This window comes from Patella vulgata, chromosome 1 (genome assembly GCF_932274485.2).
Source record: "Patella vulgata chromosome 1, xgPatVulg1.2, whole genome shotgun sequence".
Lineage (NCBI taxonomy): Eukaryota > Metazoa > Mollusca > Gastropoda > Patellidae > Patella > Patella vulgata.
In genome coordinates this window covers 77,207,112-77,232,472 of record NC_065879.2, presented here as the reverse complement: position 1 = coordinate 77,232,472, position 25,361 = coordinate 77,207,112, and the positions used below count along the sequence as shown (strand labels likewise).

Below are 25,361 nucleotides of genomic sequence, written 5' to 3'. Positions count from 1 at the left end.
ACACAGTGTTTAAGGTCTTGAGACGAACAAATATATTGATTTTCAATGAATCTTTATGACTTGAACAGCTAAATCCATGATGTTAAAAGTTTTGTATACTAAACGTTAGCATGGGGCAGAACTTTATAAAAACCAAACAAATTCTAATGGTTTTATGATAATTACTTAAATGAGTTGTTACTCTTAATCAGATTTTAATGTATTATAAATGTTTCATTACCTAAAAAAGTAAAAATATGCGACAACTCTTGTTGACTGCTCGGACGATATAGCTGCTGTGGGCGTATGTTTCCTTGCCTGGCAACCTATCTTTGTTGTTTTAATGACGATATATACTGTGCTGTAGCAGACGATATGCCAACCTTGCACACAGTCCAGTCGACCGCTGTATGTAAGAGCTTAAACCAAGATGCATTGCTGTATGAAGTCGATTTATATGTTTTGTGTTAATTTACTGCAAACAGTTATAGATATATTATGGAAGAGTTGATAAAGAGCTGGCAGTTCTCACTATAATTGTTAAAAACTAGATAATGTAAAGGGAATTTGCTAAAATTTCAGTCAAATTGATCCACTCTGAGCCAAGATTTTAGCGATTGAATTTTTGGCATAGCCTCGATCATCATTACTAAAGTAGGTACAATAAAAAACATAGTCTCAATTATCCATTTCATGATTAATTCATGAATGGAAGTCGAACAGGAAACCTAATCCAATAAACATCGCAGGTTAGCGATGACATCGAGAGTTGCTTATGGTCTGGATAAGTCAATTAATGTCTAATTAATAATTTAGATAACATTTAGATAAGACATGCAAAAAGCAGATTTAGCTTTTGCATAATGTATGGTTAATAGATAACATCTGTTTTAACAGGTGTAAAATGCCAGGAAATAGAGCATTAGAGTTAGAAAGGTGACCTGCGTTTCTACGAAAGAATTCAAGACAATTTCAAAATTTGCACGGCCATAGCACATCTAAATAAAAAAAATAATATAATCACTTTGGAAATAAAAATAATCCTGTATAGAATACATCAAAGCCAGTTATATATTTTCATTCAACAGTCTATCTGTGAACCAAATACTGAATTTGAAATTTTGATAAATGGGACACAAATGTGTCATTCTTGTTTGCGACAATGGAGATATACTGACGGGATGTTTTTAGATTGTTCTTTGTCCATCTCTTGCAAAATGGGGTGTATCTGGCATGGCAACAGCTTGTTTTTGATAGTTCTGAAAAATAAACAAAATCAATGGAAGATCAAAGCTGTTTCATGCCAACCAATCTTTTGATAGGGTTGATTCACTTTATCATACATATCGTAATTACATTTCATGTGGATAACATCAATGATAAAAATTAAAACACACAGCATGCAGTAAATATTGTTTTATTGAGATATCAGACACAACTCATATGTCTTAGGATTTTTGATTTGTTTTTGCGTTTCACGGACGTTTACTTTGTTCTGCTTTTGATGCTACTTTCTTTGCCTTGCATGGTACTGAATAATCACACAGTGTAGCTTTAATGGTATCAGCATTACTTTTTATACACCCACATTGATATGTGGTCGTATGTTGTCGTCGCCTGTCCGGCATCCACAATTGCTTGTGAACGCTCTAGAGGCTAAAGTTAATATCCGATTGACTTTAAATTTATACACAGTGTTTAAGGTCATGAGACGAAGAAGCCTATTGAATTTAAGCAATTTCCGATAATTACTGCCAGAGTTATGGCCCTTGATCACTTCAAAATATCTTGTGGACTCTCTAGAGACCAAAGTCAATATTCGATTGACTTTAGATTTATACACAGTGTTTAAGGTCATGAGTAGAAGAAGCCTATTGATTTTCAGCGATTTCCGATAATTACTGCCAGAGTTGATCACTTTGAAAAATCTTGTGACGCTCTAGAGGCTAAAGCTACTATCCATTTGACTTTAAATTTATAAGCAGTGTTTGAGGTCATGAGACGAAGATTCCTATTGATTTTCAATGATTTCCAATAATTACTGCCATAGTTATGGCCCTTGATCACTTTGAAAAATATTGTGACACTCTAGAGGCTAAAGCTACTATCCAATTGACTTTAAATTTATGCACAGTGTTGGAGGTCATGAGACGAAGAATCCTATTGATTTTCAACAATTTCCAATAATTACTGCCATAGTTGTGGCCCTTGATCACTTTGAAAAATCTTGTGATGCTCTAGAGGCTAAAGTTATCATCCGATTGACACACAGAGTTTAAAGTCTTGATTTTCAATGAATTTTGATAACTGAACAGCTAAATCCATGACATTAAATGTTTCGTATACTAAACATTAGCATGGGGCAGAACTTTATAAAAAAAACCAACAAATTCTAATGTTTTCTGATAATTACATAAAGACCACATAAGATGGCCAATTTTTTTTTTCGCTACGTGTAGCCAATAGTTACTACATCCACATTACGGCAAGCTCACGCCAATCTGATTAAAATTAATTCGGCTATTAACGTTTGAGTATCTGACACGCAAAAACGCTTTTCAATTTTTCAATTACGACCTTAATCCGGTTGATTGGCTGGTGACATCACAGGCACTACACATAGTATATACATTATCTATACACAATATATCACTACCTGTACAGTATATCTCCATACACATCACGGTCCAATTAACTCGTGACTGTCCTAATCATAATCACCGAATTATCGTCTTGTACTGTTATAGATTAGACTTTTTGTGATTGGAGTATTTTCGAGTGAATTTAAAATGCTTTATCATGCCGTAGACCAATTTAAGCGTCCTTTGTTTAAAAAGGTCACGTGACAGATGAAGACGACCCAAGCAATTAGCCCATTTACCGGTAATTTGGATAATATTTGATTTCCCAAACTATCTCTATATAAGCAGAGAAATACAAATAGTGCCAGTAATTTGTCGTTATATTCATTATTGGCTATATATAATTATAATAACCATTTCTATACACAAACAATTTATATCGTAACTCCATTTGAAATTCATGGCGAATATTTAATTGTTCAATAACTATGCATAACAATAGATCGCCGTCATTTCGCAGCCAATCAACGCTGGGAATCTTATTACCGTGTACGGTGCTATGCATACTACGGCCGTAATAACTGAGGTTAAATTTTGGAGCGACAATTGCATGGGATTCATGGACATGAATATCAAATACACGTGATCATCGTGACTGAAGTTCCTGATGCCGTTTGGTGAGCAATTAAAGTGTGAATGTAATTGTTAAATACTTTTTTTATAAAGAAGTTAAACGATGTTAGACAATAACCTAATCTTATCACAAATGTTTATCTATCGAATAATTTATATTCAGATTTCGTATCAAGTCCTTTAAATATTGTCTAAACGCCAATTAACAAATAATACGAGGCTACTTTATTACAAAAACATCGGTGAACGAATCTAATTGATTATTGGGGAAAAAAAATAATTATAAACAACTGATGAGTAATGTACGATTCAACGATTAGTTGTGGTGTGGAGAAATGTTTGCAGCAAAATTCCCCTGTAACTTGTGTCGTTCGTCCGTGGAGTTTTAACACGTTCTACCTATAGTGATGTCTTTGATCTGGCGGGCTAATAATAACCTAATCAACATTCTTAATCCAACATGTTTACTTGTAAATTAATTTATAACCCCATGTGTATGCAACGCTAATCATTATCTACATCAATATGTAAATAAATTTATGGCCCCATGTCTGCAACTTTTGTCGGGTTGATTAATGATAGATATTAACGACAGTACACTTTATCAATACACAAAGATAGTTAGATGACCGTTCACAATCTCTTAATTCTAACGTATAATATTGAGATATTTTTACCGTCGATTTCAGAGTAATGAAGTCAACTCCACATGCAGAAAGAAAGACGCCGTACGATGATTACGGGAAATCGAGCTACGGATCGTCATTAAAAAATCACGTTTCAGTCATGTTTGACTTTAATGATTCATTTTGCATGACCACATCTTTTACTTCTGTACTCTATTACTCGGGGAAATTAGAACCACAATACTCTTCTGACGGAAATATATTTCGAATCGTTTGGACTGCACACGATGGTAGAGTTTTAAAATCGCTGTCGTGAGAAGAGAGGGCGGGACATTATAAAACAAATTCTAAATAGGATCTTAAATTAAATTAAATTACAAAACAAATTATTCCGCAGTCAATTGTTTTATTTAATTAGGGGATTAAGGAGTCAGTCAAGCGTTAATGAATACACACGCCAGCTGTATATAGGTAATTAAGGAATAAACATTCCGAATATGCATTCGGTCACTGTGACGTCACTGGCGTCTGGGGGGGATTAAGAGTGTTTTCGATAATTGGCAAAGTCGTTTTTACGGGAGGTCTATTTTTGCAACTTTGAGTGAAGATAGCTGAATTAATTTCAATCAGATTGGTGTGAACTTGCCATAAAGTAGATATAGTAACCATTGGCTACACGTATCTCAAAGTTTCCAGACCCATCTTATGTGCACTTTAATAAGTTGTTACTCTTAATCAGATTTTAGTGTATTATATATGTTTCATTACCGAAAAAAGTAAAAATATGCGACAACTCTTGTTGACTGCCCAGACGATTTAGCTGCTGTGGGCGTATGTTTCATTGCCTGGCAACCTATCTTTGTATGTTTACAGCCAGTTAGAAAATGTTGAAAATATATGTTGCTCACTTCTTTATTTTTTTCTCAGAATATATCTTCTTTTATCAAAAATCGTCCATATAACCCAACAATTCCATAATTTCCTGTATTGTACAGTGCTTCATGCTTAAGTTAATTTGATGGATATTTACAATGTCAGATATTCTTCTGGTTAATTCTGGAGAACTTTGTGTTTGCCAGTTTGTGTCTAACTTCATTATGTTTTTTGCTATAATGTATTAAACAATCTGATTTTCTTCTTCTTTCTTCTTTGGACTTTCACCTAGGGTGATATTGCAACCAAGTGTTTCTTAGTCATATATTATATAGGCTTACTGACATTTTTTTTGTCATTACTAACTTCTTTTATATATTTTATGTCTGTGTTTGTTTGACATGAAAAGAATCAAAACTATTTTTAATATTTCTAAATGCTGTTAATCATGTTGGTATTCTTGTTTAATAAAAACAAATTTAAAATAATAATAATAGAACTAGAACTTTAAAGAAGGCATTTTATTTTTTGCGTACAAAGAATATTTTATTTTTGAAATAGATGAAGGATTCCAAGTCATATATCATTACTAACTTCTTTTATATATTTTATGTTTGTGTATGTTTGACATGAAAAGAATGAAAACTATTTTTTGTCCCCCGCCTTTCGAAGAAAGCAGGGGACTATTAAAATGGGTTCGTCCGTCTGCTTGTCTGTCTGTCTAATTGACCTAGAATGTTAAACTTGGTGTAGGTGTTTGCCTTGATGGAGTGTGAAGATGAGCATTTTCTGCTTAGGGTAAGCAGAGATAAGCAATTTGATTGGTTGATGCTTTGGGACACGATAACTTTAGTTGTCCCCCGCCTTTCGAAGAAAGCAGGGGACTATTAAAATGGGTTCGTCCGTCTGTCTGTCTGGAATGTTCAAACTTGGTGTAGGTGTTTATTAGGTCAATGCCTTGATGGAGTTCGAAAATGAGCATTTTCTGCTTAGGGTAAACAGAGATAAGCAATTTGATTGGTTGATGCTTTGGGACACGGTAACTTTAGTTCTAATTAAGTGAGAGTGATGAAACTTGTTGTATAGTTTCATTACATCAATACCTTGACTAAGTTCGATGATGAGAATTGTCTGCTTAGGCTAAGGAGCAATAAGCATTTTGATTGGTCAAGACTTTGGAACTTGACAACTCTGCTTCTAATTGAGGTAGAGTTTAGATGTTTGTCTTGACTGACTTCAATGATTAACATATCAAGCTAAAACTAAGCTTTGGGACAAGATAACTTTGACTCTACTTGATAGAGAGTGATGAAACTTAGTGTATAGTTGATAATCAGTTTGATTGCTCAATACATTTGAAAAAAATAGATGTTCGATTAATTAATATGTGTCATCTATTTATTTGGGGATTTGGGCGGGGGACATCAGCCTCACTGTTGGCTTGTAATATTTCTAAATGCTGTTAATCATGTTGGTATTTTGTTTAATAAAAACAAATTTAAAATAATAATAATAGAACTAGAACTTTAAAGAAGGCATTTTATATTTTGTGCAAAAAGAGTATTTTATTTATGAAATAGATGAAGGATTCTAATTGGACAATGGTTCAGCTATTTTTAACCACCCACTTCCTGGTAACAGATTGGGTGAAAAGTTATTTCAATTATAAATGCTGAATTAAAATATTTTTTTGGAACTTGTTTGAAAAAAACTATTCAAAGCCATGGTTTGCAATTTCAATTGTAATTGTTAGCCTCACAAGATCTTAATCTGACTCTGGTGGTGGAAGGCGTGTGATTCGCGATCCGCACTTGAGCAATCTGATTGAAATACAGATCTATATTTCGTTTCGTTTTTTTATACTTTCGATAGCCTACACTACATGAAGATCTGACAAGTTATAGCGATAGGTCATGTTAGGGTTCAAAAGACTAACTTATGACGTCAGACATTTGATTAACCAATCAGCATTGATGTTACAAGTGGATTACCCACAGTTCCGTGAAAAACACGCCTAAAGCTCGCCGTAACAGGCCGTTTCATTGGCTTATCCCTGACACCATTCAGAACATGAGTTAAATAACAACTCTTCCAGATCCAAGTGTAGTAAAGACAAGTAAAACGAAATTTTGAACTATAAAAACAAAACGAAATAGGATCTGTGTTTTAACCAGATTGGCACTTGAGCTACAAATAGTCACTAGGATACATAATAGTAAGTGCAGAGGGAACACACAACCCACGAACATAGAAATCCATAGACAATATGAGAACTTAGCTTGCGACTAATGAATGATGCGCGGGGGGGCACACGGCTCAAAATTCATATGACTTTCAATTGAACACAGGGGCCCTTAAACTGGAGTCAAATGGGCGCTGATTTGGGGGCACCTCCACAGGATTCAGGGCCCCTCCTTGGATTCTGCAATGTTTTTTTTCTGATTTCTTTTTGAAGATTTCCAAAATAATTTGTTTCTTAATTAAATGTTCAATAATGAATCTGAGTAAATATTAGCTTAGATTAAGCTGTGAGTTGTAATGTTCTGAAAACTACTGTTACTTTGACCAACAACAATCAATTAAATGATGACTGTGCACATAAAAGATCCCATGGCAGATGGAATTGAATAAAAGAGTAGACTGTAGCACCGCTGTCTGGACAAAATTTCCCTTATAGCACACAGCTGTATGGCGTATGCCCGTCTTCATTAGCCCGGTCGGAGCAGAACAGTAGGACATTAAACCCCATTTTATTTCTGAGAAATTTCCTCTGTATTTTCAAGTGATGCAGGATGGAGATGGCCTCTCTAGGAACAGCGATTAGTTGTGCGAATGGGACGTTAAACATACATGTAGGTCCTCTGTACACCGTGTACATGTAAAATTTCCATCATAGAACACTGTATGGCACAATGCTTCTCTTCATTATTAGACCGGATGGAGTAGCAAATTACACCATAATACCGGATTTACTTTTGTCAATGTCTGAGTCCTTTGTTTGTAAAAATAAATGAGATTTGTATGATTGAGATATCAGTAACAGGAAGTGTAGACTTTCAGAAATCGTATTAGGTGAAAATAACCATACTAAACTTACACTGTCTACAATTAGCCCCTCTTGAGAATAGACACTAAGCTAGTTGACCGACATTTTATGTCATAAATCAACGATTTTAGTCGAAAACACTAAGTATATTTCAAGAATTTTGAGAAGTATATATTCTGCTTTCATTTAATAAAATTGAAAAGGTTTAATAACAGGTTTAATTAATTTGTGTATAACAGATTCGAACGGGGGGTATAGGAGTTTTAGGACCGCATTACAAAACAGTATATATACTAATTGTTGTATATGGCGACCATTTAGGACAGAGATCTATTCTTGAAGTATAGTAGATAGTTCTCTGTTTACAGAAAGAGTAATGACCTGTATATTGTTACAGAGTTAATTACTACAGAACAAAATCATATTACCTGTAATATGACAGACATCTTGTTGTTGACAGTCTGTTATTAAATATTGTAGTTAGGCCATACAAAAAAGTATGCTAGTTCTGAGACAATCCTTAACAAAAAACGGAGGCAGGAGGGAGGTTTTTATTTTTGTTTCTTTTATTTTGTCAGAGGGTCATAACTGGGCTAAATAACTTCTCATAAACACCACATTTTAATGCACTATACATTTAATTTATCATGTTGTTGAATAGGAGTGTCAGGGTTGTGTACTTGATAAATGAGTCTATGCCGCATGTGTCATTTATGATTGTCAGGGTTATGCACTTGATAAATGAGCCTATGCCACATTTCAGGATTCATCCAGATATTTTTGTACATCTACTTCCTGTAACTAGGTAAAACATTTATGTGCGATAATCAATTTTAAAAGTAAAACAGATCATGCTGTCGTCTTTAAGTGACGCAGGATTACTTGTAAACAGAATATTTTTTTTATATGGCCTTAGTTTATAACAGTGATTCTCAACCAGTGTGCCGTGAAATTTTTCACGGCACACTAAGAAAATTTGAAAACCCATGTGATCCCAATTGAGTATTCACTGGTGTCTACTGATAAGTTCATAGCTGTTATTTCGTTATTTAGTTTGAGTCATTCTATGTGTCTATGACTAGTCTCTGTCTACAGTTGTATTCCGTCTGAACTTATCATGTTTTTATTTTGCAAAATTCAAATATTTTTCATATATTTAGCCAGGTGTGCCGCTGTTTTTTCATGTGTTCCATGCCGTTGGCAAAAAAAAAGGTTGAGAACCACTGGTTTATAATATGATTAGTGTATATAATATCATTTATCCTGTTAATTTGAAATCTATTAGAAAGATACATATCTCTGTTAATTACTCAATGCTGCTCCGGAAATTAAACATCTGTAAACATGACACTCATTTCCTATTTAGACAGACCATTATGAAGTACGGACAATAGAATCACAATAATATCTAATGATTCTCAACAAATATTAATTATTTGCCAACAATGGTTACATGATTGAGTTGTAGTTATGATAATAAGTATGGTTTTCCACTTACCACAATAAAACATCAACTTTATAGTGACGTCAGCAGCATCAAAATATTTTAAAGGCCAAATTTGATTGGAAAATCTTCGGTAATTAAAAGATGCATTATGTATAATGGAAAATGAATATATTAAAAATTTTATTCAAATTACTTTATTCTGAGCAAAGTTATTATTGTCATTATTGTTGCAGCAGTACTTGTCAAATGAGACTTTTTTATCATTAGATTTTTATACGCCCACATTGAAATGTGGTTGTAAATTGTCGTCGGTCCGGCTTCCACAATTGCTTGTGGGCCCTCTAGAGGCTAAAGTTAATATTTGGTTGACTTTATATTTATTTTCAACAATTCCCGATAATTACTGCCAGAGTTATGGCTCTTGATCACTTTGAAAAATCTTGTGGATGCTCTAGAGGCTAAATTTAATATCTGATTGACTTTTTAAGGTCATCAGACAAAGAAGCCTACTGATTTTTAACAATTTCCAATAATTACTGCAAGAGTTTTGGCCCTTGATCACTTTGAAAAATCTTGTGGATGCCCAGAGGCTAAAGTAAAGTTAATACCCGATTGACTTTCCATTTATACACAGTGTTTAAGGTCATCAGACGAAGAAGCCATAATTGATTTTCAACAATTTCAGATAATTACTGCCAGAGTTACGGCCCCTGATCATTTTGAAAAATCTTGTGGATGCTCTAGAGGCTAAAGTTAATATCCAATTGATTTTATATTTATATACCGTGTTTACGCCTATATATAATCGTTTTGATTGACTTTAGATTGATACCTAGAGTATAAGGTCTTGAGACTAAACAGTATATTGATTTTCAATGATTTTCGATAACTTGAACAGCTAAATCCATGATATTAAATGTTTTGTATACTAAACGTTAGCATGGGCCAAACTCTAAATGATTTTCTGATAATTACTTAATGAGTTGTTACTCTTTATCAGGTTTTAGTGTATTATAAATGTTTCATTACCGACAACAGAAAAAATATGCGACAAGACAACTCTTGTTGTCTGTCCGGATGATTGAGCTGTTATGGGCATATGTTTCGTAGCATGGCAACCTATCTCTAAATGTCGCGCATGTTTAAATCTATTTAAATCTTGGCCATCTGATGTTCAAGAGAGTTGATTATAGGCTTGTCATGTGAATAAATGTCTAAATAATAAAATATAAAACATTTGAGGCCAAAAGAAAGACCTGCAATACGAAGATTTAACATATCATTAAAATCTCTCGGTCAAATAAAGATCCACTGGTACATTGTGAATCCATTGAAAATTGATTGTGTATTTTTCGACTTCATCATAAATCTGGCCATTGCGGCATTGACTGTTTTGACTATCTGGATATTGTCTGCCTTTAGAACCCAATATAATAGGAGGCCTTTATGGTAAGATGCATTTGACAAAATATCATATACTTTTGTAATGAAATATTTCATATTTTGGTAGAAATGGCACTCCATTCAACAAAGTCAAGTAGCATAGTTTTGATTCCCTGCATGTACGTGACAAGGTGTAGGATCATCTGTCATCCAGTTTCCTGCCACAGCTAAAGACTCTGCGTGCAAGTGAATTATTGAAATAAATCTGAACCATATGTTAGTCCCGAAATGACCTAGTTTGTGTCAAGTGGACACTAAACCCCATTTATCTCTCTCTCTTACTGTACATTTAACAAAAGATAAAATCTGAACCATATGTTAGTCCCAAAATTATCTAGTTTGTGTTGAATGGACTTCAAACCTCATTTATCTCGCTCTCACAGTCAACAAAAGATGAAATAGTCTCAATATTTCTGTTCCTTTGAGGGATTCAGTTCTGGCAGTTGGAATTCGATATAAGAGTAGGCTGTAGCGCCGCTGTACAGGCAAAATTTACCTCATTGCACACTGGATGGCATATGCCCATCTTCATTAGCCTATTTAGAGCAGAACATTTTACAACACAATTTATATAGAAAACAATCACTGGTTTATACACATATAGTACGACCTTTCGACAAGTATTCTCTTATCGTTACCACGTACGATAAGAGAATACTTGTCGAAAGGTTGTGCTATATGTGTATAAACCAGTGATTGTTTTCCATATATTTTGTGTTGTGTTTTTTTAATGTGCTCAATCACTAAATGTCTCTCAAGGATTATAGCATAGACTTTGTTAGAGAATTGACAGGAGCTTAGAATTGTTCCAACCAGATTTGGTCACTCCAGTGTTATTTGCATATCTCAAGGCCTGGTCAGGATTATTAGTTCCTTTAAGCCAAGCTATTTAACAAGTAAAGTTACTCAAGATAGCTTAGCTTGTGAATTTAAGCCGTCAGCATCATGTATACCCCAGGTTAGCATTCAGACATTTACAATGAACAGCGTCCAGTTGTTTGGATGGGACTGAAAAACTGAGGTTCTGTATACACATTGGTGGTGTGCACCTTAAAGAACTCTTGACTGTTGGAATTTTAGATACATGTATGAGAGGGTCATAGCAGAAGCGCCACTATCCAGGCAAAATTCCACTTAAGCTTTTAAGCTTACATATCTGTCTGAATGGGATATTAGACTACTTTTGTGTCAACTGTCTGGATTGCCTAATTTTTCTCTCTTTTTTTGTAGAAAGTAGAAATTAAAGATGGTGGTACTGGTAGTTTTATTGGAAGATGCTGCAGTAAAGTGAAATATTTGTTTCTCTTAATTCTTGTACCACCATTTTTAAATTATGCATCACTTCAAAAAGAAATGACAGAACTACAGCCAGCAGGTAATTTAAATTATATCCCTTGACCTTGTGTCGAGTGGACGTTAAGCCCCATTTCTCAATCTCTTTTTTTTGTTGATCCATTCATCAACTGCTGTTAATTATGAATGTGTACAATCCTGAACCTATGTTTTCTTTTGTCCTTTCCGAATCACCCAAACATGCACCAAGGGAGAACAGGGCTTGACGAATCACATCAGTTCTTCTCGGTCCACGCTAGGATACAGATCAGCGACCACCCATTGGACTTGAACTGGACTTAAAAACAATGTTCATGTTCATGAGACAACGAATTCTCTTAACAATTTCTGATAATTACTGTTAGAGTTATGGCCCTTGGTCGGTTTTAAAAATGTTGGGGACTCTCTAGATGTGTTGGGGACTCTCTAGATGTGTTGGGGACACAAAAGAAGTCAATTAAATTTGAACAATTTTCAATAATTACTGTTGGAGTTATCATCCTTGATCAATTTGAAAATGATATGTATGCTTTTGCTATATTTTCTTTGTAGGTGAAATGTATGATATTGGTTGGGGTCAGAAACTGTTTATGATGTGTAAAGGAGAAGGTGCTCCCACAGGTTAGTGTTCTATACAAGAAGTTGGTTATCTCCCTTGATCGATTCTGTCTGTCTTATACTGAATTTATCTGTATTGACATTACTCTAGATATTCCCGACCTGCCAGCAATTATCTGGAACAATTCATCGTTGAATGACATCTTGTGTATACCATATGCAGCCCTTTAAAGATCACGGGGATCTAAACAAGAGTAGCGCTGCTGTCGAAGCAAAATTTTCCTCACAGCACACTGCAGGGCTTTTGCTTGTTTCCATTAGCTTGGTTCGATATCCAGTAGGATGTTAAACTGTTAAACCCTCATTTGATTTCATATTGAGTCTGATTTGGCATGGAGCCACAGTGGCTAGGTGGTTAAGACGCTGGCTTGCTAGCCTGGAGGTCGGGTGTTCGATCCCTCCATTGGCCGAGAAAGTTAATCAGTATTTTCCGACTTGGTTTCCCCTTGTCAGTGATGCAGAACAGAGGGCCTGACAAGGACAGCTGTCTAGTCCTTCGGATGAGAAGAAAAACAGGTCCCGTGTATACATTAGAATGCACGTAAGAGATCCCTTGGCAGTTGGAATTCAATATAAGAGTAGGCGATAGTGCCTCTGCCCGGGCAAAATTTCCCTCGTAGCACACTGTATGGCGTATGCCCGTCTTCATTAGCCCAGTATAGGAGCAGAACAGTAGGACGTTAAACCCCATTTCATTTCTGATTTGGCATAGAAATATAACGTTGTGGATGAGAAAGTTGATTAGGACTTTTCATATACTTTATCATTTATTTCCTTAATGATTTTTCGGGAAACGTTTTCTTTCAATAATCCTGTAAGATAATAAATTAAGTTTAAGTTTTTTGATATTACAGTTGTATTAGATGCACCTACTGGAATGTCTTCAGATGTATGGTCACGAGTCTGGCCAGATATAGCCAAACATACGAAGGTATGGTACTAGCAACCCCAACTCATTAGCATTTATCGTCGCTATAATTTTTAATGGGCAGTACATTTATTTCATTTCCCATCATTTCCCACCAAAAGTTCACCAGACAAATTATATACAGTAGAATCTGCATTAAGCAGCCACCCAAGGGAATTTTCACAACTGACCGCTTAACGGGAGTGGCCTCTTAATAAAATCTCGTTGCTTTTTGTGCCGACATAAATTAAATATTACGCTTGGATGCATTGGAAGCGGTAAATTTGGCCGTCGCTGAATCTTGCGCCGAACGAAAATTCTTTACTCAAATCTCGGACATAACTTAACGGTAGTGGCCTCTTAATAAAATCTCGTTGCTTTTTGTGCCGACATAAATTAAATATTACGCTTGGATGCATTGGAAGCGGTAAATTTGGCCGTCGCTGAATCTTGCGCCGGACGAAAATTCTTTACTCAAATCTCGGACATAACTTCTGTAAACTTGTCATTTTGTACCAACCTTCGATACTACTGTCTACCATTGTGATGCATTCGATAATATTTATCCATTTTTGTGAAGAAAATCGATGAATTCATTTTATTTTATCAAAAAAGCACATGAACAAAAAACATCGCTAATTTTATCTCCTATTTACAGGGGGTGTAACTCTGTATGTAATATTATAGGAGGCGCTAAGAGAGATACTAGATGATCGTGACAAAACTCGGTACTTTTATTTTATTCAATCAGTATCAAATAATGTGTCGTTACGCGTGAAAACAATGATCAGGTTAGTCGTTTAATAAAACAAAAGATTAATTAACAGATAATCCCGGGTTGATTGTTATGTTTACATTTCTTTTTACCTGATCAGTGGGGGTCCAGTTAATTAACTACTACTCACGGGATTAGCGGGGGTGTTACAAAGAACGACAAGATGGTATCATTCAACAATGGCCGTTGAATGGGCGATGTTTTGTTGAATTCATTAGTAAAATAGTGACCGCTGGCCGCGTTAGAGGAGTGACCGTTGAATAAAGAGATGAAACAACAGAATTTCTACGGGGTGAATTTATCGTGACCGCTTACAAGGAGATGTCGCTGAATAGGAGTGGCTGCTCATACAGATTCTACTGTACTGTAAAAAAGCTGATAAAATCACCTTTCCATTGATGTGAATTTAATTTTGTTAATATTTATTAAATTATTGTTTCTTTTGAGATAAGGTTTGCAAATACGATAAAGTGACGTCATTTATAGATAAAGAGAATCACACGAAGGTATAATGGTACTACTAGTTGTACGACTAGATTAACAAGACTAGATTAACAAGAGCGTGTGAGCAGGATCCTGGTGACTTGAATAAAACATTGTTTTAAACTCTCTTATGTGTAGGAGGCACTGTGGTTCAATGATTAAAGATACATTATGTTAAATTTAGATAAAGAGCTAGCCATTCTTGCTATTATAATATATCAAAAATAGATAATGCAAAATGAATATGTTGAAAAAAAATTTATTACTTTTTTGACAAGATGTGTGCAATGATTGTGTATTATCGTAACCACGGTACTGGTGTATATTTGAGGCTGAGCCTCGGGTCCCCATTTTGAAATTAAATCATTAAATGGCAGAACTGTTCTAATCTAGTTAAAATCTCAAGTATCAGATGGGATCGAGAATTTATTATAATTGTCATGTTAAGAAATGTCTAATTGATAATTTATATAACTTTTAAGGCCTAAAGAAAGATCAACAGTAGACAAATTGAGATCTTGAATGATGTATCTTTAAGGCACTGTCTCATGTTTACGTCTTGGGTTTGATTCTGGTATTGGACAAGAAAGTTCGTCAAGATCTACCAACCTGGTTTCCCCTTGTCAGTGTTACAACACAGACGGTCTAGCAAAGCAAAACGTCTGATCATTTAGATGAAATAAAATGGTGTTTACCATCCTACTGTTATGCTTCGACTGGGCCAATGAAGAAAAGAAATGAAATGAAATGGAGTTTAACGTCCTACTATTCTACTCCAACGTGACTAATGAAGATGGTCATACACAATACAGTGTGCTATGAATGAAATTTTGCCTGTACAGCAGCACTATAGCCTACTCTTATATCAAATTTTAACTGCCAATGGCTCTTTTACATGCACGCCTATGTGTACAGGGGACCTCGGGTTTTGTCCCATCCAAACAACTATTCATTATCTCTTTCCAGGCTACTCATTTAGATTAAGGTCCTATGTACACATTGGTGTGCATGTAAAAGAACCCTTAACAATTGGAATTTGATGAAGATAAGGCAGAAACGCCGCTGCCTGGTCAAAATTTCCTCATAGCAAAATGCATGGTGTATGCCCATCTTCTTCATTAGCCCAGTGTTTGCAGAAAAGTGGGACCTCAAACTTTGTTTCATTTCATATTTATAAATGTTGATTATTTTTTGTCTGATTTTTATTTGTTTAATTTGCTCAAATCTCATTTATTATTTGTGAGTTACATATTTTCGGGTGTGTATATATGATAGAGCTGGTTTAGGTTTCAGTGAAAGACCATCAATGGTAAGTACCAAACATTTATAAATGAAATAGTGTATTGACAACGGGGAGCCACGGTGGCTAGGTGGTTAAGACGCTGGCTCGCTAGCCTGGATGTCGGGTGTTCCATCCCTGCATTGGCCGAGAAAGTTCATCTGGATTTTCCGACGTGGTTTCCCCTTGTCAGTGGTGCAGAACAGAGGGCCTGACAAGGACAGCTGTCCAGTCCTTCGGATGATACAAAAAAACGAGATCCCGTGTATACATTGGAATGCACGTAAAAGATCCCTTGGCAGTTGGAATTCGATATAAGAGTAGGCGATAGTGCCGCCGCCCGGGCAAAATTTCCTTCATAGCACACTGTATGGCGTATGCCCGTCTTCATTAGCTCAGTATAGGAGCAGAACAGTAGGACGTTAAACCCCATTTCATTTCATTTCATTTGTATTGACAACGAGCTTATAACCAGAATGCCTAAGCATCAAATCCAAGGTTGGACACGTTGCATCGTAATGTGTGTCAAATGGCCTGGTTTTGATTCCCCACGCACTGTAGTATTAAACACGGGTCATCATTCTCAGCTTTACTCCATTTTGTTTAAAACGCTCCTCAGCTTTACTCCATTTTGTTTAAAACACTCCTCAGTTTTACTCCATTTTGTTTAAAACACTCCTCAGTTTTACTCCATTTTGTTTAAAACACTTCTCCGTCTTCCTCTAGTAGTAATGGTGGATGTTTGGAATAACCCATGTTCCTGAAACGACTGCAAGTTTTACGACATCTGGACGTTGCTAGACTACTTTATAATTCTCGAACTTATAGCTATGTGATCTGCAGACACATGAACAGTAGCATCCAATCAGAGGTTGTGACATATAACAACCTCCACGAACACCTTGACATTGAACTTTGTAAATTGGATTATCACAGGTAGACATTTTAGCTTGAAAGCGCGAGACTTAGTATTCACGATGAACAAGGAATATGATAGGCTTTTAAGGTGGATGAATACCCAATCAAAATTAGTATCGAAATACCGACTTTAGTAATGATGATCTAGGCTAGGCCTAAAATTCAAATCTAATATCTTGGTTCAGAGTGGATCAATTTGACTGAAATTTTCAGCAAATTGCCTTTACATTATCTATTTGTTAACTATTATAGTGAGAACTGCCTGCTCTTTATCTAATCTCCCATAATGGCCCTTTAACTCATTTAATCAATTGTGGTTTTATAAGAGTCTGATACTCGGATTATTTTTTATTTTAATTAATTTGCTGAAATCTGTTTTATTATTTTCGAGTTACCCTAGCATCTAGCTTGATTGTCTTCAAAATTATTTGTGACGAGAATGTTCATGGGACTAAGGGGTCTGTTGTCCCTGATCTCCAATATGAAATCAGTGTACTAAAAAAGCTCAATTTGATAAGCATTTTAGACAACTTAAATAAGCTGTGATGGACATCTGTTTTTTTGCCTGGTAACATTTCTTTTTGTTTATTTAGAATGAAAGTAGAATTAATGAAACACGGTCTGGTCAGCCATTTACAGTAGAAAGGTTAGTTAAAATATTCATTATTACATTAGTCAAACCCCTTCAAAATATACATTATTACATTAGTAAAACCCCTTCAAAATATGCATTATAATAAATCAAACCCCTTCAAGATATACAGTATTAAATCAGTTAAAGCCCTTCAAGATTCAGTCCAATTTTGTTCAGTTTTAGCACCAGAACTGAAAATAGATTATACCATTAAAACAAATGTCAATATGTTCCTTTTGATGTGTAACATCATCCCAGCTGAATTAATTTGGACAATGTCATATTCGATTTGAATTTTAAGCACATGATATTTCAGATCAAAATACAAACAGAGACTGTATGGCGTATGTTCGTCTTCATTAGCCCAGTTCGGAGCAGAACAGTAGGACGGTAAACCCCATTTCATTTCATTTCATTTTCTGTCTTAGAATGTCAGCTAGGTAAGGATTTTATTTTTTTGTAGAATGGCAGCTGATTTAAATCGATTGATCACAAGTAGTAGTCAACAGCCACAACCTTTTATTCTTGTTGGAACAGAACTTGGTGCTACAGTTGCTCAATTCTACACGCAAATTTTTGAAAGGTAAATATGGAAAAGACAGAGAGAGAGAAATGGGGTTTAACCTCCACTCGACACAAACTATGTCATTTTGGGACTAACATGGTTGAATTTTATTTCAATAATTCACATGCGCATAGGGGTCTCTAGCAGTAGGAGGAAACCGGATGACCCAGAGAAAACCCACGAGGTTGGGGAAAAGAGTTGTAAAGAATGCTGTTCAAATAATTTTGTTTTTGGTGCTTTAAGGGTGGGAGGGAATGTGGGATATTTCATTTTTGACCTCCCTTTCTTATGTTACTAAAGGAAGTCTTGGCACAGTGGGTAGGCACACTAGCTCACTAACCAACAGGTCATTCACTCAGGTGTTGGCCGCGCAAGCTTCTCAGGTCTCGTGTACACATGGGAGTGAAAAGGAGATGAAACAAATATCACGAATTTCATATTAAGACCCATATTTTAACTTTTAAATACCCTCCTGTTTACACTTTGGTGTGCACATAAAAGAACCCTTGAGAGATGAAAATCGACATAAGAGAGACTGTAGTGCCGCTGTCTGGAAAAAATTTCTCTCGTAGTACTCTGTAGGGCGTAAGCCCATCGTCATTATCCCAGTCAGTGCAGATATGTAGAACATTCAACACCATTTCATTTCATTTATATTACTAAAACTGTGGGAACTCACCTTATCAATTCATTTGTCATGTTTTAGGCCCCATATTTTATGTACTACATCAGAAAGCTGTCTAAATGAGACCCATCACATAACCTGTATTTCAGATGCCACATAAGCATTAAGCATACCGTATCTGTCTTTTAATATGAAAATGGCCTTCTTTTTGTCCCCCGCCTTTCGGGGAAAGCAGGGGACGATCAAAATGGGTCTGTCGGTCTGTCCGTCACACTTTTTGGGACACAATAACCCTCTTTCTAATTGAGCTAGAATGTTCAAACTTGGTGTAGGTGTTCTTTACGTCGATGCCTTGATGGAGTTCGAAAATTAGCATTTTCTGCGTTGGGTAAGCAGAGATAAGCAATTTCATTGGTTGATGCTTTGGGACACGATAACTTTAGTTCTAATTATGTGAGAGTGATGAAACTTGGTGTATAGTTTCATTACATCAATACCTGGACTAAGTTCGATAATGAGCATTTTCTGCTCAGGGTAAGCAGAGCGTTAAGCAATTTGATTGGCCCAGACTTTGGAACACATTAATTCTCCTTCTAATTGAGCTAGAATATGTTCAAACTTGTTTTAGGTGTTTATTAGGTGAATGCCTTGATGGAGTTCGATGATGAGCATTTTCTGCTTAGGGTAAGCAGAGATGAGCAATTCGATTGGTTGATGCTTTGGGACACGATAACTATGGTTTTAATTAGTCAGAGTGGTGAAACTTGGTGTATATTTCATTACATCAATACCTTGACTAAGTTCGATAATGAGCATTTTCTGCTCATGGTAAGCAGAGTGATAAGCAATTTGATTGGTTGAGACTTTGAAATACAATAACTCTTACTCTAATTGAGTTTGAATGTTCACACATGGCGTAGGCATTCATTAGGTCAATGCCTTGATGAAGTTCGAAGATGAGCTTTTTCTGCTTAGGGTAAGCAGAGACAAGCAATTTGATTAGATGATGCTTTCGGACACGATAACTTTGGTTATAATTAAGTGAGAGTGATGAAACTCTGAGTATAGATTCATTATATCATTACCATGACTACGTTCGATGATGAGAATTTTCTGCTTAGGCTAAGGAGCAACAAGCAATTTGATTGGTCAAGACTTTAGAACATAACTCTGCTTTTAATTGAGGTAGAATATTTAAACTTGATGTAGATAATCATTAGGTGAATGTCTTGGGGTTTTTTGCCCAATATTTACCCAAAGTGTCCTGGTTATGGTTGCTATGAAGTCTTGGTTGCTATTGAATCATGGTTGCCTTGTTTCTATACTTTACAATCACTATGTCATTCAGAACAAATGTTATTTTTTGCATTTCAGTGACGTGAGTGGTTTAGTGTTGATTAATCCGTTATCTGATGTCTTATTTGAACAAGATCAAGGAGTGTGGGCGAAATACTGGTTTGTTCATTTATATGTTTTGATTCGAGATTGTGATTTATATACACAACAATCCAGATTGCTGAAATATTAGAGAATTTGATGAATTTCTATTAATTTTCATGCCTTATTTACATTATGCATGGTTTATTTACTTATCCAAAGAGTCATCCACAAACTTTCCCTGATTAGATTGTGCATAAAACAATAATCAAACAACATTATCTCCCCTTGTTTCTAGCTATAAAGATAGGCTAAGACATTTTGGACTAACGACAGTACAAAAATTTGTTGTTCTGTTTGTGGGTAGCGAGAACTAGAAATAAATTATGATGAGACTCTAGTTGTCACTAGGTTTTAGGTTGTCCCGACTTCGGACAATCAACAGTACAAAAATTTGATAATCCATGTGAGTAGTGGAAACTAGAAACAAATTATCATAGGACTTGTTGTGTTTGAGAGATTACAATCATCTCGTACTCGCTAGGTTTAGGATTCCCATGTCCCAAATTTAAGAGCAAAGGCGTGTTACCACAGAAAGCGCTCACATATGCGGGTGTTCATAAATATGGGTGTTCGCATGTGATTATCACTCCCCATCTTTATTAGCCAAGTCGGAGCAGAACAGTAGAATGTTAAAATCCATTTCATTTCATTTCCTCCCCCCCCCCCCCCCGTTTCTCCCTGGCCTATACAGAGCCTATACAGGAGAGACCACTGATGACTGAGAACTTTTCAGGGTGGACTCTCTCCCCTCCCCCCCCCCCCCATCTCCATATCCCACTTAAGGCTCTGCAGCCAGTCATGCCGGAACAGATCCCCTCCAAGATCATTTTCCTGCACAGGACCCTGAGTTAGAATGTCCTACCACAGTGTGTGAATCTGGCTTTATGGATTCATAACATGGAAAGATTCTAGATTCGAATCCACAGGCTTCAAATGCTGCTTTAGTATTTTATCATTTGTTTATTTTTACCAATATGTTTGTATATTTTTCAGGTTTGGACAATTAATCCCAACATACCAGACGCTACAACTAGGAGCTGCTATAGGATTAACTAGATTAGCCTTAATATTAGGTGTTTTAAAACATCCACTATCAGGTTCACAGATGACACAAGATATAGAATATAGACAAGTGAGTTAATACATGTTTAATCAGGCTCAGAGATGACACAATATATAGAATATACATGAGTTAATAGGTGTTTTATCAGACTCACAGATGACACAAAATATAGACAAGTGAGTTAATACATGTTTTATCAGGCTCAGAGATGACACAATATATAGAATATACATGAGTTAATAGGTGTTTTATCAGACTCACAGATGACACAAAATATAGAATATAGGCAAGTGAGTTAATACATGTTTTATAAGACTCATGCCATAGATAACACAATATATATAATATACACAAGTGAGTTAAGTGCTGAATTTAATCTTGGTGCTCTCCTTTAAGCTGTATGAAGCTTGGGAGGTCCCTCATTAAAAACTAACAACATATTGTCTCACAAATCCGAAATTCTGTGAGATCCTAAGATTGTGAGACCCTAAGCTGTAGATTGCATAGCTTCATTCTGGATCCATTACTGAGTAATTATAAAGAAATCTTCAGAAAAGTTTAAGAACAGATCCAAGATTTTTTATACTGGAGGTGGGTGACCAAGCAGAGCAAGGTGAACAGTTTGTGGACTCTGGCGTATGGCTTCTAAAAGTAAAAGAGCCAGTTACCCGATGAGATTGACAGATTTGTAGTAAATATTCAGTTTCTGTTTGGTTTAGGTATATTTATAGTTAGTACTTACCTATAGAGAAAAGAGTATTTGGATATTTCCATCAATCACAGCATGATCAAGTATACCAATTAATGTCAGCTCATTTAAAACATCTGAATTGTCAAAGAGCTTCTCTAAAAGTGTATGACAAATACGTTCTCCTCTTTAGTATGTATATGTTTTCCAATTGATTTTGATATTTAGGATATCAAGGAAATATATCTGGAATCTATTTTACTGGATGTGTTTTATCTTTTGATTTCAGAAACATTTATTATGTCATCCTCGACATTTAAGTTCTGTTGTTGATGAACATCATTTTATAAACGAAACATTTTCTCAAATAAAGTAAGTAAAACCATCACAGATTTTATACTGTGCCCCTTTCATTATAATTTTCTCTAATATCAACTCATTTCATAAAACGAATTTTTATTTGCCTGTTCTCTAGAAAAATTATAAATATTTCTTTTGTTTGTAAAATGTCATTTGAAGATGGGTTAACTGCTTATGGTACCAAATTATATTCCACTAATTATTTACGATTTGATACCAGATTATATTCCACTAATTATTTATGATTTGGTACCAGATTATATTCCATTAGCTAATTGTTTTTGATTTGGTACCAAATTTAATGAAAACCATCTAGTTGTTCAGATGGTATAAACAAAAACGAAATCCCGGGTACATGTTGGTATGCACGTAATAGGGCTTGAACAGTTGGAATTGGAAATAAGAATAGACTGTCTGGGCAGAATTTCCATCACAACACAGTGCAGTGGTTTATGCCCATCTTCATTAGACCTGTTGGGGCAGATAAGTAGGACATTAAACACCATTTTATTTTATGTTTGTATTCTACTAACTAATTGTTTATTATTTTAGAACAGCTAAATTATTAAAAACAATACCCAGTAGAATTTCTGTATCTATAATGACTGGTAATTATTATGATGAACAAATGCCCAGCTCCTTAAACAAGGTGAGTAATATAACTTTTAATACATCTTCAAATTAATAGTCATATTTGATTTAATGATCAGGGGAGTTGGATGGCCGAATGGTTAGCGCAAGCACTTGTATCATAAGGTCTGTCATTGAGTCAACTTGTGTGGTTTTCATTACCCAGTTGTACGTGACAAAGGAGTAGGGTCACCTGTCCAACCTCGTAGGTTTTCTCTGGGTTGTCTGGTTTCCTCCAACTGCTAAAGACCCCTACGCGCATGGGAATTATTGAAATAAAATTGAACCATATGTTAGTCCCGAAATGACCTGGTTTGTGTCGAGTGGACTTTAAACCCAATCCCTCTCTTTCTCTCTCTCTGATTTAATGATCAGTGTATACTGACTACACTGTGACTAGAGTTTTGCTCCATACTCTGCTCCCACAAACTCAATCTCCTTAATAATAACCTACGGTTAATACATCTTGACATACTTGATTTAATCATTGGTGTGTACTGCTTACACTGTGACTAGCATGTTGCTCCATACATTGTCTGAGATACTCAATCTCCTTAAACTAGGTGAGTTAATAACAACCTATGGTTAAAGTTACAATTTCATATTTTCTAAGAAAGTCAAAACATAATTATTTCTATGTCTTTGCTCAATAGGTTGTCAACTCATTATTATACGATCATAGGTTATCTTTCTTACACTTAAAAATCTTCACACCAGAAATAATAACACAATTACCTCCCAATTACTTCCCTTGTTTTCCTATTCCCCACCATGGAATATCTATCTTCAAACGTTTGAATTTGAAGTTGAAAATGATATTTTTGCCAATTTCTCAACTGGCAATAGTGAATTATAGGATTGATAGGATTATTCTTTAACAAAGTAGGACTGTTTATAGATACCATCTATTTTAGGGCTTTATTTTGATACATTTTAAAAATATAACTTAAAAATATGAAATTGTAACTTTAATACAGTGTATACTATACTGATTACACTGCGACTAGAGTGTTGCTCCATACATTGCCCCACTCGCTCTCATGAGGTGGTGGAGGACTTGTTTTCAAGGGTTGCAATTGACATCCAAAACTTGTCATGAATGTGCAATGTTTTATTTAGTATTTTTGAAACTAATGAAAGGAATAAAGATGGTAAGTTGAAAATTCATGCATATTTCTTTTTTATCATAATTGTTTGTTTTATATGATAATCTCACCCATACTCCAATCCATATCATTATTTTACCGAAAGTAATGATTTCTTGAATAGTGGAATAATAAAATAGAAGTAGGTATTTCAAAATTTCACTTTTGCATTATGTGGATTTAGTCCTGCACCACTGACAAGGAGGAACAATGCTGGAAAACCGATAAACACGGAACCTCCCCGTTAGCGAATCAAGGTTTACTCACCAAGCCGTTGTGGCTTCCTTGTAATTGACAAAGGTAGGGGTCATCTTTTTAAACCAGGTTTTCTCCAGGTTCCTGCAAATGTTAAAGACTTCTTCATGCAAGGGAATTCACATGAATTACAGAGATATCCCATATTATTTAATGTGGATGTATATTGCTTTCGACTTGGTCTTGTGGATCAATTTTGGTTCACAATTACTTATAAACATTCTGGTGGGGGCGACGGTATGGTTCAAAGAGTGTACATTAAATCACATGGTCTGTCATTGAGTCAGGTGGCGTGGTTTTGACAGGGTCGCCTGTATAACCTTGTGGGTTTTCTCCGGGTCCTCCAGTTTCATCTCACTGCTAAAGACCCCAACGCACACAATCAAATTATTGAAATATGATTCAACCGTATGTTAGTCCCACAAATACTTAGTTTATGTCTCATGGACGTTAAACCCCGATTTCTCTCAGAGACAGTTCTTGACAGGTATACAAATGACTGACAATTTTGTTTATTTCAGGCTTGGGCTAAAGCTGAACAGCAGTTTATATCAAAACATTTTCCCTCCGCTCAGCATTTAGTAGTTAATGGTGCTGATCATCATATGTTATATAAACTACCACATAATATTGTTGAAGTTATACTCAAGATGGTGCGACAAGTTAAACTCAGAAATAAAAACACTAAAAGTTCATAATTCATAAATTAATTCATTTTATTCTCATTTTATTCATTTGATTAAAATATTTACATTTTATTTGTTTTGTCTTATACGCCCACATGCCCACATTATCATGTAGACGTATTATGCCGTGGCCACAGTTTTTGTCTGATTTAGATGAAACTTAAGGCTTAAGTGATGGGATTTCGCCCGGATATTCCGGACATGTCCGAAGCTATTTTCCAAACGTCCTAAGTGTATAACTACCACTCAACCCGATTATCGTTGATAATAGGATGGATTGAGTAGGTAATTAAGTGTACAACGTACTTGTACTTATCGTGTTATACCGC

The 25,361-nt window shown here is 35.4% G+C and overlaps 1 protein-coding gene across 1 annotated transcript in view; it reads left to right on the top strand.

Moving 5' to 3' along the window:
* Nucleotides 1-25,104, top strand: part of LOC126811045 (uncharacterized) — a 28,963-nt gene extending 3,859 nt beyond the window's left edge. The window contains exons 2-12 of the mRNA XM_056103508.1: nucleotides 11,860-12,004; nucleotides 12,514-12,582; nucleotides 13,434-13,512; nucleotides 16,005-16,053; nucleotides 17,535-17,587; nucleotides 18,039-18,158; nucleotides 20,140-20,220; nucleotides 21,199-21,337; nucleotides 22,246-22,328; nucleotides 22,869-22,965; nucleotides 24,868-25,104. Of these exons, the coding sequence (XP_055959483.1) occupies nucleotides 11,860-12,004; nucleotides 12,514-12,582; nucleotides 13,434-13,512; nucleotides 16,005-16,053; nucleotides 17,535-17,587; nucleotides 18,039-18,158; nucleotides 20,140-20,220; nucleotides 21,199-21,337; nucleotides 22,246-22,328; nucleotides 22,869-22,965; nucleotides 24,868-25,044 (1,092 nt within the window). The 3' untranslated portion in view covers nucleotides 25,045-25,104. The remainder of the gene's footprint in view (nucleotides 1-11,859; nucleotides 12,005-12,513; nucleotides 12,583-13,433; nucleotides 13,513-16,004; nucleotides 16,054-17,534; nucleotides 17,588-18,038; nucleotides 18,159-20,139; nucleotides 20,221-21,198; nucleotides 21,338-22,245; nucleotides 22,329-22,868; nucleotides 22,966-24,867) is intronic.
* Nucleotides 25,105-25,361: the final 257 nt, after the last annotated feature.